Source organism: Nicotiana tomentosiformis, chromosome 11, assembly GCF_000390325.3.
Source record: "Nicotiana tomentosiformis chromosome 11, ASM39032v3, whole genome shotgun sequence".
Classification (NCBI taxonomy): Eukaryota; Viridiplantae; Streptophyta; class Magnoliopsida; order Solanales; family Solanaceae; genus Nicotiana; species Nicotiana tomentosiformis.
This window is the reverse complement of record NC_090822.1, coordinates 110,213,507-110,230,031: the sequence shown is the minus strand read 5'-3', so window position 1 is coordinate 110,230,031 and position 16,525 is coordinate 110,213,507. Positions and strand designations below refer to the sequence as shown.

Below are 16,525 nucleotides of genomic sequence, written 5' to 3'. Positions count from 1 at the left end.
TGCTAAAATGAGCTATTTGAGGTCTCAAAACACAGAATTAAGGGTTAAAACTCTAGATGACCTATTGGGTCATTACATTCTCTACCCAGGGGCGGCCCTTCCATAAAGCAAGTAAAGCAACTGTTTTAGGCCTCACATTTGTGGGGTCCCCATTTTTGGTTACACCTAATAGGCTATTTATAAATTTAAAAAAAGGTTCTGTGAAGTAGAAAAGTTTGATTTCTTTCTTTAACAAGTAGAGAGAAGAAGAATTTGCAACTGCTATGATTTCTGCTAAGAAAATTGCACTTGAAATGAATATTGAACCCGAAATTCATAAGAAACGTGTGATATATAGGAAGTACCAATTTGATGAGAATGTTGATAATAAAATCTCAAAATCTTTCGAAAAGTACTTTGGATTTGATTACTTTATACATAGTAGACAAGGCTATTTTTTTCACTTCGAAAAAAATTTAAACAATTCGAAGCATATGAAAATATTTTGATTTTCTATTTAGCGGTAAAAATTAAGATCACTAGATAATGGAAATTTGAAAAAATACTGCCTTAATCTTGAATTTTCCTTAACACATAATAATCAATTCGATATTGGTGGAGATTTATTTTAGAAATTAAAAATATTAAGGAAAATAGTACAATTAGAAGATAACAACGTAATTGATACACTCTGTCAAAAAAGGATTTGATTCTTTTTCCAATGACTATATTGCTTATGGAATAATGTTAATAACTCATGTTACTGTCACTTCAGCGGAAAAAAAATTCAAAATTAAAATTGATAAAATCTTTCCTAAGATCAACAATGTCTCAAGAAAGGTTAAATGGATTAGCTATATTGTCAATTAAGAAAGACTTACTAGGAGTTATTGATTATAAGAAAATTATTAATAACTTTGTATCTAAAGAAAAATAGACTTCAAATAAATAAATAAATATATATTTTTTTAAAAGTTAAGGCCCCTCATAAAGTTTGGCTTTAGGCCACAAAACTCGTCGTGCCGCCCCTGTCTCTACCTCTAAAACAAACGTTCGTCCTCGAACGGACATAGAAAAGTACCTAGACTGGTGAAAAGGTGTGGATATCTACTCTGCATGTCCGACTCAGACTCCCAAGTGGCTGCCTCGACTGGCTGACCTCTCCACTGCACTCGAACTGAAGGATAACTCTTAGACCTCAACTATCGAACATGCCGGGCTAGAATAGTCACCGGCTCCTCCTCATAAGTCAAATCCTTGTCCAATTGGACTAAGCTGAAATCTAACACATGTGACAGATCACCGTGATACTTCCAGAGCATAGACATATGGAACACCGGATGGACTACTGATAAACTAGGTGGCAATGCGAGCATGTAAGCCACCTCACCCACTCTCTCAAGAATCTCGAAGGGTCTGATATACCTAGGGCTCAACTTGCCCTTCTTACCAAATATCATCACACCATTCATGAGTGAAAATCGGAGCAATACCCTCACTCCGACCATGAATGCAATATCACAAACTCGACGGTCGTCATAAATCTTCTGCCTAGACTGAGCTGTGCGAAGTCAATCCTGAATAATCTTGACCTTATCCAAAGCATCATGTACCAAATCTGTACCCAACAACCGAGCCTCCCCCGACTCAAACCATCCAACTGGCGATCGGCACCGCCTCTCGTATAATGCCTCATAGGGATCCATCTGAATGCTCGACTGGTAGCTGTTGTTGTAGGCAAACTCCGCAAGTGGCAAGAACTGATCCCAAGAACCCCCGAAATCTATAACATAGGCGCGAAACATATCCTCCAATATCTGAATAGTGCACTTGCCATGTCCGTCCATCTAGGGATGAAATGATATGCTCAACTCAACCTGCGTGCCCAACTCACGCTATACTGCCCTCCAGAATTGCGAGGTAAACTACGTACCTCGATCAGAAATGATAGACACGGGCACACTGTGAAGACGAACGATCTCACGGATGTAGATCTCAGCCAACCGCTCTAAAGAATAGGTAACTACCACAAGAATGAAATGCTCTGACTTGGTCAGCCTATCCTCAATGACCCATACCGCGTCGAACTTCCTTTGAGTTCGTGGGAGTCCAACAACAAAATCTATAGTGATACGCTCCCACTTCCACTCGGGAATATCTAACTTCTGAATCAAACCAGCAGGTCTCTGATGTTCGTACTTAACTTGTTGACAATTTAGACACCGAGCTACATATACAACTATATCCTTCTCCATCCTTCTCTATAAATAATGTTGTCATAAGTCCTCATACATCTTGGCGGCACCCGGATGAATAAAATACCGGGAACTGTGGGTCTCCTCAAGAATCAACTCACGAAGCCCATCCACATTGGGCACACAAATACGACCTTGCATTCTCAAAACCCCATCATCTCCAACAGTAACCTCCTTGGCACCACCATGTTGAACTGTGTCCCTGAGGACAAGCAAATGAGGGTCATCATACTACCGCTCTCTGATGCGCTCATACATGGAAGACCGAGCTATTATACAAGCTAGAACACGACTAGGCTATGAAACATCCACCCTCACGAACTGATTGTCCAAAGCCTTAACATTTGTAGCAAGAGTCCTCTTACCAATTGGAATATATGCAAGGCTGCCCATACTCACTGACTTTCTACTCAAGGCATCGGCCACCACATTGGCCTTCCTGATATCATAATCTTTCAACAGCTCCAACTACCTCCTCTGCCTCAAATAGAGATTCTTTTGTTTGAACAAATACTGTAGACTCCGATGATCCGTGAATACCTAGCACGACATGCCGTAAAGATAGTGCCTCCAAATCTGCAGTGCATGAACAACGTCTGCCAACTCTAAGTCATGAACATGGTAATTTTTCTCATAAACCTTTAGATGCCGCGACGCATATGCAATCACCCTGACATCCTGCATCAATACTGCATCGAGCCCAATACGAGATGCATCACAATACACCGTGTAAGATCCTCAACTTGTGGGCAACACCAACACTGGCGCCGTAGTCAAAGCAGTCTTGAGCTTCTGAAAGATCAACTCACACTTGTCTGACCATCTGAACGGGGCACCCTTCTGGGTCATCCGGGTCAGTGGGGATGCTATAGATGAAAACCCCTCCACGAACCAGTGGTAGTAACCCGCCAAACCCAGGAAAATCTAGATCTCTGTAGCTGAAGTGGGTCTAGGCCAGTTCTGAACTGCCTCAACCTTCTTAGGATCCACCTTTATGCCCTCTGCCGATACGACGTGCCCCAAGAAGGCGACCGAGTCTAACCAAAACTTGCACTTTGAAAACTTGGCATACAACTGGCTGGCTCTCAGAGTCTGAAGTACAATCCGAAGATATTGCTCGTGCTCCTCTCGACTACGGGAGTAGATCAAGATGTCATAAATAAATACAATCATGAAGGAATCCAAGTAGGGCTTGAACACCCGGTTCATCAAATCCATAAATGTTGTTAGAGAATTTGTCAAGCCAAATGACATCACTAGAAACTCATAATGCCCATACCGAGTTTGAAAAGCTGTCTTAGGGACATCGGATGCCTTGATCTTCAATTGATGGTAGCCAGACCTCAAATCAATCTTTGAAAACACCTTGGCACCCTAAAACTGATCAAATAAGTCATCAATCCTCGTCAATATACTTGTTCTTGATGGTGACTTTGTTCAACTGCCAATAATGTATGCACATCCTGATCGATCCATCTTTCTTCTTCACGAACAACACAGGTGCACCCCAGGGCAAGACACTAGGTCTAATGAAGCCCTTATCAAGCAAATCTTGCAACTGCTCCTTCAATTCTTTCAACTTTGGCGGGGCCATACAGTATGAAGGAATAGAAATGGGCTGAGTGCCCGGAGCCAAATTAATATAGAAGTCAATATCACTATCAAGTGGCATCCCCGGCATATCTGCAGGAAACACCTCTAGGAACTCACGAACAATTGGTACTGAATCCATGGAAGGAACCTCCGCACTAGAATCTCGGACATAATCCAGATAAGCTAGACACCCCTTCTCGACCATACGTTGAGCCTTCACATAAGAGATAACTTTGTTGGTAAAATGTCTAAGAGTCCCCCTCCACTCTAATCGAGGCAACCCCGGCAAGGCTAAGGTCACCGTCTTAGCGTGGCAATCCAATATAGCATGATAAGGTGACAACCAATCCATACCCAAGATGACATCAAATCTACCATATCAAGAAGTAAAATATCTAAGTTAGTCTCAAGACTCCCAATAGTAACCACACACGAATGATAGACACAATCTACAATAATAAAATCTCCCACAGGTGTGGACATAAACATAGGAGCACTCAAAGAATCACGAGGCACAACCACATATGAAGAAAAATAGGATAACACGTAGGAATAAGTAGAGCCTTATTCAAATATCACTGAAGATGGCAAACTGGAACAATACCTGTGATGACAGCGTCACATGACTTAGCCTCAGGCCTAGCTGGGAAAGCATAACACTGAGGTTGGGCCCCACCACTCTGAACCATGTCTCTACGAAGGCCTCTAACTGGCTGACCTCCACCTCTAACAGCCTGACCTCCATCTCTTGCTGTCTGACCTCCGCCTCTAGCTGGTTGAGCGGGCGGTGAAGCAACCGGTACTAGAACCTTAGCACGAGAACCCTGTTGTTGTGTGTTGCTCTGTGCCCGGGGGGGAAAATCTAGTAATATGCCTCGAATCACCACAAATATAACATGACCTCGACTGATGTGACTGTTGACCTTGGAACTGACCTTGCCGACCTGGGTAACCACCCTGAAAACTCTGGAGCGGAGGTGCACTAATAGGAGCTGGTGGTGCACTGTAGGCTAGCTGGTCGGGATGAGACATATGAGGGCCGCGACTACCTGAAAAATGGTGAGATGCCTGGAGAGCTAACTGAAACGGCCTGGGAGGATGACCTCTACCAAAAGTACCCCTACCTCCAGACGAGACACCACTGAACCCACCGAAATGACGAAGTCTCTTATCAGACCCCTGCCTCCTCTCCTGTGCAAGAACTATCTCGATCCACCTAGCAATATTTGTAGCCGTCTGAAAGGAAATCTCACCCCCGGTCTACTTGGTCATCTGTATCCTGATAGGGTGAGTGAGTCCATCAATAAATCTTCACACTTTCTCTCTCTCTCTATCTATCTATCTCTATCTCTCAGTAGAAAGCAAGATAAGGGCATGACGAGCTAGATCCACAAAACAGGTCTCGTACTGAGTAACAGTCATACTGCCCTGCTTTAGACGCTCAAACTGCCTACGGTAATCCTCTCTCAGTGTGATAGGGAGGAACTTCTAGAAATAGCTGAGAGAACTGGTCCCAAGTAAGTGCAGGCGACCCAGCTGGTCTGGTCAACAAATAATCTCTCCACCACCTCTTGGCGGAACCCGTCATCCGAAAAGTAGCAAAATCGACCCCATTGGTCTCAACTATACCCATGTTCCGCAGCACCTCATGGCAGCGGTCAAGATAATCCCATGGGTCCTCAGAAGGTGCACCACTAAAGTGAACTGGAAAGACCTTTTAAACTTGTCCAGTCTCATTAAGCCCTCAGAAGACATGGTGGGCCTATCATCGGCCTATGTCGCAACAACCGACTGAACTACCCTAACTGGAAGGGCTGTTGGAGTCTGATACTAGGGAGTCATTTCCTCCGGAGTGTGAGTTGCAGGAGTTTGTGCTCCTCCCCCAACATGAGAGACGGTTGGTGCTACCGAAAATGTACCGGCCTGGGCTACACTCTCCATAAGGCCCACCAAACGGACTAGAGCATCCTGAAGCACTGGAGTGGCGATGAACCCCTCCGGGACCTGAGCAGGTCCAACATGTACAGTCTGAGTTGGAACCTCCTCATCCACCTGATGCTCCACTGCTGGTGCTGCTACTTGAGCTCTAGGCTGAGCTCTACCTCTAGTGCAACCTCGACCTCGACCTCTGTCCCTCGTAGAAGCCGTCACTAGGGGCTCCGACTGTTGTCCAACTGAAGATGTAGTACATGTCCTCGTCATCTACGAGAGAGCAAGAATAGAAGAGTTTAATCATCAATGATAGAATAAAATCGCACGACAGAGAACAATAGAAGTGAAATTGTTCCTAAACTCTATAGCCGCTAAAAGATAAGTACAGACATCTCTGTAATGATCCTCCAGACTCTACTAAGCCTGCTCGTGACTCGTGAGACCTAGGCAATCTAGTGCTCTAATACCAACATGTCGCGACCCGGAATTCCCACCTTCGGGACCGTGATGGCGCCTAACATCTCACTCGCTAGGCAAGCCAACGTTAGAGTAATTCTTTCGTCAATTTTTAAACACTTCGAACAATTTAACCAATTAAACAGAAATGAAACTAAAACAAATACGAAATAGCATAATAACCCAATTATCTAAGTACAACCCGGATCTGTAGTCACAAGTACACGAGCTTCTAGAGGTTTTACGAATAGAGTCTGAAATAAATACAACTGTCTCGAATGAAATGAACAATAAATAAGGAAACTTTAAGGTCTACGGACGCCAACAGATCTACCTCGAGTCTCCAAATAAGCTAATTTGAGCTGATGCACCTCACGGACAGTTGGGATCAGCACCAAAATTTGCACAAGAAGTGCAGAGTGTAGTATGAGTACAACCGACACAATATACTCCGTAAATATCGAGCCTAACCTCGACGACGTAGTGACGAGGCTATGACAGGACACCCACGTAATTAAACCTGTACAAACAAAGATATACGTGCAATATGAGAACAAATAGAGATTAAACACGTACTAGTGGGAGGGGACATGCGAAGGGGAACATGATACGATAGCTATAACAGGAATGTCAACATAAGACAGTCAAGTAAATCACCAACCAATGAAAACGGGTAACATAATGAATAAAGATTGCACGGCATCACCCATCGTACTACTACTCTCAACCTTACCATGAAACAATAATAATGGTACTGCATTACTCATCATGCTTTTACTCTCAGTCTCTCCATGAAATGATAAATACGACACGACATAACCCTTCATACTTTTACTCTCAATTCCGTCATGAAACGATAAATACGGTACGACATCACCCTTCGTGCTTTAACTCTCTTTCTCACTATGTATTAATCGATAAATGAAACAATAATCGGCACAGCATCACCCTTCATGCTTTAACACTCTCTCTTACCATGTAGCAATGAATATATAACATTTGGGAGGTAGAATAAGTAAGAACAAACCTTACGTCAACAACGGTTCCAAAATACCAAACCTCAACTTCCAAAAGTACTCAATTATCACAAATAGTTCATAAATGTGGAAAGAACGATCAATTAAGAAATAAACTAGTCTAAACATGGATAACATAATCAAAGAAGGAAATAAATTACAAGGAAACAAGTCTCACCCGCATGCTTTAACCCAACAACAATGCATAAGTACCCGTCACCTCACATATACGTTGTACCCAAATATTTAAACACGTAGCAAATAGGCAAACAAGTCCTAATCCCTTAAGTTAAGGTTAACCACAACACTTAGCTCTTTCCAAAATTGACTCAAAGTTCAACTACAACCTTGCCTTTCGAACCAGCCTCCGAGCCAACCAAATCTAGCAATTTATTAACCAAACGATTCAAAATAAGCCTTAGGAACTACCCACGAATGAAAAAGGTTCAATTTAGGTCATTATTGAAAAAGTCAACCCCGGGCTCGCTTGGTCCAAACCCGAAATTCGGACCAAAACTCGATTACTCATTCACCCTCGATCCCGGTTATGTACTTTGTTTCGAAATCCGACATCAATTTGAGATCTAAATTCCAATTTTACAAAAATCCCTAATTCTACCAAAATTTCCAATTTCTACCATGAAAATCCTAGATTTAAGGTTGAAATCTTATGAAATGTAATGGGTAGTTGAAAGAAAATAGGGTAGAGTCACTTACCAATGAATTGGGAAAGAAGAGCTCTTGGAAAAATCGCCTCTAAGGTTTTTAGGGTTGGGAATTTGAAAGAATGGGCTAAAATACCAATTTTCCCTTCTTAAGTCGAGGCACAGATGTCTCAATTGCGATTGCGAACCCCGCAAATGCGAGAAATCCTTCGTATTGCGAATGTTCCCCATCTCTGCTACCATCGCAAATGCGATGGTTTTGTTCGCAATTGCGAACTTCATAAATTCTTTAAACCTTTAAACTTCAAATTTTTAGCAAATTACGATTACTCGAGCAAGGGACCTCCAAATTCTATTCCGCGCATACGCCCAAGTCCCAAATCACGATACGGGCCCACCGGTACCGTCAAAACATGGATCGGGGTCCGTTTGCTCAAAACGTTGACCGAAATCAACTCAAATGGATTTTTAAGGCACAAATTTACATTCTAATCAATTTTTCACATAAGAGCCTTCCGAAAAAAGATTGTGACCGCGCACGCAAATCGAGAAAGGCTAAAAGGAGCTTTTTAAATTCTCGAAACACAGAATTAAGGGTTAAAACTCTAAATGACATATCAGATCATCACATATCAATAACATAATACATTCATGAAATATGTAGTCTTTCTTTGAAACAAAAGATTCCAACAATAATATATGAAGATAATGCTGCAAGCTCAACTGAATATGGATGTCCATGTGTGTGTGAAATTGTGAATATCTTATGGATAGACTCTCATACTTTATGTCCATCCTGTGCACTATTTTACAATAATAAATCTTCAAATGTTATGCCTATAAAAGGTTGTGTAAATGGCAATGAAAGAACACAGCGAAAAATTCCTTCTTTCTATCTCTGTTTCTTGTTTAAATTTTACTCAATTACTTTTATTTTATAGCAATTATCACTGTTTGCTTACTATATATTCTCTGTCTTTCCTTTTTTTTTAAATAGAAAAACATATCGTAACAAAGAGAATGCGGGCAATATATAAGACAATTCGTCTTAATTACTTGACAAATTTACCGATTCACTATTTCACTTAAACATGATGAAAACCTTATATGATCGATTTTGATCAAGAAAGCGTCCTGGCCTATTCTGGTAACATAACTTAATTCTTTTAAGGTTTTATTATAACTAACATGAAAGGCTAAATAGTAGTGAGATGGAAGATAAATTAGATGGTTTATTTTAGTACGAAGTTAGTCAAGTTATGAAATTGGCACATTTTTTTCCTTAACCAACTCTAAGAGGGAACTCTTATATTCATTAAGATGGAACCATTCGGCCAGTTACACTAAAGATTGATCTTGTTACGAACTAAAATTTGGCTTTCACTGTGAAAAACTCGTAAGTATTTTCAATAATAAAAACGAATTAGTGGAACACATAGGTGATAGGACCCAAGTCATTTGAAGGATAAATGAAAACACAGAAATAAACTCCTTAGGTGGAGTAGAAAGTTAAAAAGGGAAAAGAGTAAAAGAAAACGTGGATTAACAGAAAGCAGTAAATCGAAATACAAAACTTTCCAGTAAAAAAAGGAAAAAAGTACTGTAATAAAAGCAAGGTGGAGTAAGATATTACAGTTAGCTTCGGGCATACGGCTTCCAACACATCTGACCAATAGTTCATCACTTTCCAGGTGACATACATCCCTCGCTTGACTCGCTTCCACGGTCAGTGCTCCGATCCATCTGCACCGGACCTAGGGTTCCGTATCCGGCCGGAGAATTCATCAACTCCGGATCTCTCCAATCGAACTTGTGGATCGCACAAGTAATTAAGCAAATTTGAGATGATTCAGTTGTAGCAGAAAAAGTGAACTGATTGAACTTGCTGTTGAGGACAAAAGTACATACAGAGAGAATTAGAAATGAGTGTGAGCCACGCGTCAGTGCATCCTGTCGACGCGCCGCCACTTCAAACGGAGGCAGCGAACGTGCCAAGAGTGAGGATGAAGGATGTACAAGGCATGCCTGGCACGATCGGCGGATTCTTCTTACGGTTCGCGCAGTTCGTGTTTGCTGTTGTCGCTCTTTGCGTCATGGCTACCACCGGTGATTTTCCTTCCGTCACTGCTTTCTGGTAATTTTTTAAAATTTCTGTTTCAATCATATTTTGATGATCGTGTATTAATTAGATGCTTAATTAAGGCGGATTGCGAATGCTAGTAGTATTATTGAGTTCATATTGGAGTGTTATGTTTTATCGCTGAGTTTGGGGTTTTCCAGCTAAACTTACTGGATGTTTCAGTTCAAATTGTCAATAAAATGAATTAGAATGTGCTGATTTTAGATGATCATAAAGTATGTGATATGTATTTGCATAATATTGGCATGAAATGAGTTTAAATGGAGTAATGTTTGTTAGTGAGGATTGACCTCAACTTGTTTGTGACCAAGGCGTAGTTGTTGTTGCTGTTGTTTTATAAAGTATGTGATATGTGGTGTATAATATATATAGAACAATTGTGCCTGGTAGAATAAGAAAGTCATAAAAATATGCAGGTTCAGTTGTACCATTTTTTTTCTTCTCATTTTGCTTGGAGATGGGGTAGTGGAATTCTGGTGGAGCATGTGTTATTCTCCACTTTATATGCAAAAATTTCCAGCCTACAAAGCCTATAATTGTTATAGGAAGTATCGATCTATTAGTTAGCAAGTCAATGTGGTATTTGTGGAGTGGAGACCAAGAGGTCTTAGCCTCTCAGGTTCAAATCCCCATTATAAAGGTGATACCCAGCTTATTTATTAAAATGAATATTTCCTCACAAGTGTATGCCAGAGGATATTAGTTTGTAATAGATGGTGCTGTGAAAATATGATAAATATCCTCCTAGAAGGAACAGATAATTTGCCGGCAGAGTATGGTTGTCCTTATCTGTAAAATTTGAAGATCAAATAAAGATTTTGTATATTGTAAGGGACCTTGCTTGTTTCATAAAATTGATTTCTGTCACATTATCTCATCGGATGGCCATTCGAATCAGCTAGATTTTGTTCATTCTGTAGTTAACATAGATCCTGTATTGCCTAAACATGCTAGACAATCATGTGATATTTTCATCTACTTTAAGTCAACCAATTGGAGCTGCAAATGCTGACAATAATTCATCACCTCTTTCTTAAAAATTAGGACGTCCTCTGTAAACTTGAATGAAGGAAATCTAACAACTCTTTTCTTTTAGATGGTATTTCATATTTTGGCTTCTATCTTCATAAGTCTATATCTTTGGGCCCTTTAAGCAAGTACATGGTTACTTGGATGTTGTTTTGCTTTATAATGAATTATTCGTCTGATCTGGTTTCCCAGTTACCTTGTTGCTGCTGCTGGCTTGCAGAGCTTATGGAGCTTGTCTCTAGGAGTTCTTGACATCTATGCTCTTCTTGTTGGACGGTGCTTGCAAAGTTCTCAGATTGTGAGCTTATTTGCAGTTGGTGATGGGGTAAGTTTCAAAACAACCACTTGAACATGTTAATGTAACTGAGCTAATTAAAAAATGAAGGGGTTTATTGTAGTATGCTTGTACCATAAAGAAGATGTATGTGAACTTGACAAACATTCTGATTTCTATGTGAGACACAAAAAAGAATCTAGCGTAGAGAATTGATAGCTTTTGCATAGAGACTGATACAATCAGACGTGCAAGGACTTGGCACAAAAGCTAGCTATTGCAATTGATCCAAATATATGAGTGCCGTGGCTTCCTTTCGTTTGATAAGTATAATATGGAATTAAAAAACTCCCGCCTTGCGAATAGCATGGAAAGATATGACTTTTGCTTATGTGTTTCTGGTTTTAGTTCTACCTCGCAATTGCACTATATATATATATATATATATATATATATATATATATATATGTGGACCGGTTTTAATTGAAATGGCTTGTATATTATGCACACACCGACTTCCTGTTTATGCAAAATGACCTTTTTTTAACTACTCAGTTGTTGTTTAGAATGTTTGATTAGTTTTCTTTACCCTTTTTTTTAACAAAGAAATTAGCTAGGTTTCCATAGATATTATGCCCTAATTGCCTACCTAGTAATCTTTGGAACACGAAGCTTGGGTATAAGTTATCCAGGGCCAATTTTTGGTTTTCAACTCTTATGTGTTTTACTATATAAAAAGTGCCGTAGAAGGTGGTGAAGCAGGGTGCTCTTAGTTGATATCCCTGTTTCCCACCTGGGGCATTTTAGTGATTTCCTGATTTTTGTGCTTTAATCTGTTGTACTTGGTGGTGTACTGTGTGGGCATGTCTAATTTTATCGGTATCCCTAGGATAAAAAGTGGAACCCACACTAACACTTGTTCACACGGGAATCCTTCCGGACATGCATAGTATAAAACCATCGGTCCCATTGAACTTTTGCACATACAGTAACTCTCATATAACATCGTTCTGCACATGTTTTTTTAATGTGGGACCCACTTTTCCTTATAAATCCATTTCTCATACTTAAACGAAATACGAAAATTTCAGCTACATGTAAGATTTTCCTAAATCAAGTTAAACAGGTAGCTGATTAATGCCTGTCAAGTAGTATCAATTTACTGAAAAGCCTTAAATATATAGGGTTAAAAGGGAATATAGGATGGTCAGAGACCTAACGTTAACATATTTTATTTAAAAGGAATATCCATGGAAATTAAAAAGTAAAAATAGCAGGGAAAAAAAATAAGTATACTATAAACCAATCCCTAGCTCAATACTAACGCAACATTTCATTACGGTTAGAGTGTCGTTAATTTCTTCTTAGAATTGAGTTTTAATGCTCTTTCGTTTGATTGTGTCCCCTACTACAGAAAAATGATGTTAATCTTAATAGCTGGATCTTTTTTTCCTTCTGCAGAATTTCCCTTAAACACTTGAAAAGATTGATTAAAATATTTGAGTACTTCAACCACACTTTTCGTAGGGATCTTTATACAACTAATCAACCAATTTATTGTTTATTTTCCGAGTCGGTATACATAGATTATGCACTAATTATGTACGGTTAGATACATATTATACATGATATATGCTAGCTATTTTTTGTTCACGTGATTGAGTGAATGGCTATTTAGATTAATTCTTCATTTTAAAATTGTAATATTGGGCCCGTGCGCCCGTGCGCAGCACGGGCGTTACCTCCACTAGTATGGAAGAAGTGCCGGAAAATTGACTAGCTCAAAAGTGGGGAAGCTTGTGCTGGATTTAACACAATTCCTTGCATATTAACTGTCAATATTCACATCTACTCATGGAGTAATTCTGTGCAATGACCATACCTATTTTCTCTTGTCCATAATGACCATGTATTTAACAGAATTTCCGCTGGCCTTTCGTCCTTCTGTTCCTATTTAAGGTCCAAGGTCACAATTTCACGAGTTTTGCAGTGAATTGAATGACTTAAGATCCAAATATATTATACCAATTTAATGCATTTAATCACAAAACTTTGTACACTATGTGCAAATTTGGTCCTTCCAAATAGTAAAAGACTGTCAATAGTTTGTGAAGTGATCGGCATACTTCCTCCATCCAATTTAATGGATCTTGCAATATGTACTAGAGATTTTGTTAATATCCTTATTTATTATGTTTGGTTAATACAAAACAATCACCTGGAAATATGCATTTCTACTAATTTTATTAAAATGCGTTTATTAACTATATCGTAATGAAGCAAACAATTAGGATGAGGGAATTAAAATGCATTTACAAATCTAAATGGAGCAAAAAATTAGGAGTCTCCCTCACCCCTCTTTCTTTGGATTATTCCACTTGCTTGGTCTCATGAGTAAACCAGTGATGGATAGGGCATCCTTTATGGCATAAAGTTTGAAAATTAATTATTTCTTTTTTATAAGGTACGATAAGAAAAAGTACTACCTATTTCTTTGTTGTTTCTCGAGTTATTCAGTTTTTGACCCATTCAGAGGGTCTCGTATAGGTATCAAAATTTTAGGGAAGGTTGTGTAATATATAATGCCATGAGAGAGATGATTAATTTCTTAGAAACCTCATTGTATGCTTACTAAATACTTTAAGAAATGCCATTCCAAGCATTTTTTTTAGGGATTCTAAAAATATATATTGGATTAAAAAATTAATGGCCTTCATTGGTTTTTGTGCCATTATACAACCTCTATCAGCTTGCTTCAACGTCTTGCACAAATACATGTCAAATTATTTTCTTTAGACTAATTGGTAAGATTAAGTTGGTACATATCCCCTCTAGGCACTGTGATGATGCAACTATGAGAAACTCATAAAACGTGGGTGACAACTCAAGAAGTAGGGCATAGCCTTTGCTAACTTGGCTAGCTGTTAAGAGTATTTCATGAACTTGAATTCATATAAACTTATGACCTTTAGTACTCGGTCACTTCCATATTATGAGGTAGTTTTATTGGAAAGTGAATTTTTGTAATGTATAGACAGAGGCGGATCCAGGATTTAAATCCTATGGGTTCAACTTTTAAAGTTTTTAGCATTGAACCTATTATATTTTTAAAGTTATGATTTTTACTCTGCGTCAAAAGTTATGGGTTCAATTGAACCCGTCGGTAATGAACTACATCCGCCCCTGTGTATAGACGCATAAGTAAAACAAATGCAAGTTGCCAGCATTGTCTTTCTATCATGATATACTTCATCATGAATGCTGATGGCTCACTCTTGGCAGAAATGAGCATTAATTAAGGAAAAGGATAGTGTTGGGAGGTAGTTTTTGTAAATAGAAATGTTTCAATCTTTTGGGGGTGCACTAAAAAGGATAGTGGAAGAAGGGAGTAAGATGGTCTATCCATAGAGTATTTACAGAAAAGAAAAATAGAGAAGTTCAGTTGCCTAACTTTTTTACTGTAAACTCAGCAAGGAAATATTAAAATTAGTTACCCTTTACGTTTAAGATGGTCACATTCTCTTGGTTGCCTTTCCATTTGGGAGATATAGATAAATTAGAATCTAGGATGCATATCCTGGAGAGCTGCATAAGCAAGTATTTAACTGCAACAGTAAAGTTGGTCGTATACTTGTGGTATATGAATTTTTCAATAGGCAATAGCCAATTAAGGAGCTCAAAAAGATATGGAAGATGCGCAGTTAAACGTAATCAATGATTTGGGCTACTCATGGTAATTGTTTAAAAGTGAATTTAAATGGTATTAGAGAATTAGTAAATATGACTTTTCCTCTAAAATTTCCTCTTTGCAAGTAAACTTTGGCAGCAGGCCCTCTTTCGTTCTCTCTCCAAGTTTAATATGCTTATTGATATATGTCATGGCTCATTTGGGACTTTAAATTGGCTAATGTAAATATAGTCTCGCTATGTTTCTATTCGGAATAAAATTGACTGCAAAATTATTTATGAATAGAGTGATAAACTCTTGCATGAAAGAGTTATGATAGAAATGGCTAGGGATCCAGAAGTAAATCACTTGTCCCTAAAGAGAGTGACACAGCTTATGTAAGACTTAATCACAGCTTGGACAACTTCAGTGCAATAACTGAAACAGTTTTTTGAGCCCTTTTAGCTCGGTTACCCGGGAACTTTCATCCTCATTCTGTTCATTTTGTAGGAGATTTTGCTACTTTTTGATGTATTCTTGGGCATTTCTGATCCATCGCTGATCCCTCAAGGTCTGTGAGGTCAGACATGAAATTGGTGTTTTTAACCTGGTCTCCACAACCCTTATAATTTGATGTGGAAATTACCTTGTAGCAAAGTTAAAAAAGCTCTATCATCTTTTAAATATCTCATAATCTGGAGTTAAGAGTTTATTATTTCTTGATAACCAGAGTTGGTGTTTATTATAACAGCAAATCCCATGTACCTATCTCCATTTTGCACTTCTTGATTTTGTCTCTTCCTTTTACTCCATTATTATAAACTTTTTCGGAATATGTGTGCGCCACATTCAACTTTGTGCATTTAACGCAAGGTGTATATAAGCTCATCCTGAAGCATCTGAATAGCTTCACGACTCCTTTCCATTCATCTCCTTGTAAAAATATCAGCTTTCTTGCAGGTCACTTCTACCCTCACGTTTGCTGCAGCCTGTGCTTCTGCTGGCATTACTGTACTGATTGGCAATGACCTTGGTGTCTGCTCTCAGAATCACTGCATAGAGTTTGAGACAGCTACTGCCATGGCTTTTCTTAGCTGGTTCTGTGCTATGCCATCATTTCTCATAAATTTTTGGTCACTTGCATCCCGGTGAAGAGGAAGAAGAATGGTTCTCAAGGAAATACTCAAACAATGTCCGAACATTTTTGGAAAGAACTGCTTTTTGTTCTGATATTGCAAATGTTTGTCTAGATGATCAATGTCCAAGAAACATACAATTGCTGCTGCAGTGTGTAAATACAAATTGTGTAAAGCAGGTCAATGCGCAAACTTGTGTTGTGATATGCTTGCTGCTATTATATGTGCAGGATTGTGCAAAAACTATAGTAGGCACTCTTGAATCTGACATCACGTGGGCACTCTTCCTAGCACATTTGGAGTTTGTTCCGACGTTATTCAAACGTAACATTTAGATTCAAGTCCAAAAGCACACATATTTCACCTAAAACTTGTTTCAAAAT

General features: G+C 39.1%; 1 protein-coding gene across 1 annotated transcript; it reads left to right on the top strand.

Moving 5' to 3' along the window:
* Positions 1 to 9,470: 9,470 nt before the first annotated feature.
* LOC104115344 (CASP-like protein 5A2) lies at positions 9,471 to 16,348 on the top strand. The gene is made up of 3 exons (XM_009625942.4): positions 9,471 to 10,030; positions 11,258 to 11,390; positions 15,967 to 16,348. Exons 1-3 carry the CDS (start codon positions 9,819 to 9,821, stop codon positions 16,156 to 16,158), a joined length of 537 nt encoding a protein of 178 aa, XP_009624237.1. The 5' UTR covers positions 9,471 to 9,818; the 3' UTR covers positions 16,159 to 16,348.
* Positions 16,349 to 16,525: the final 177 nt, after the last annotated feature.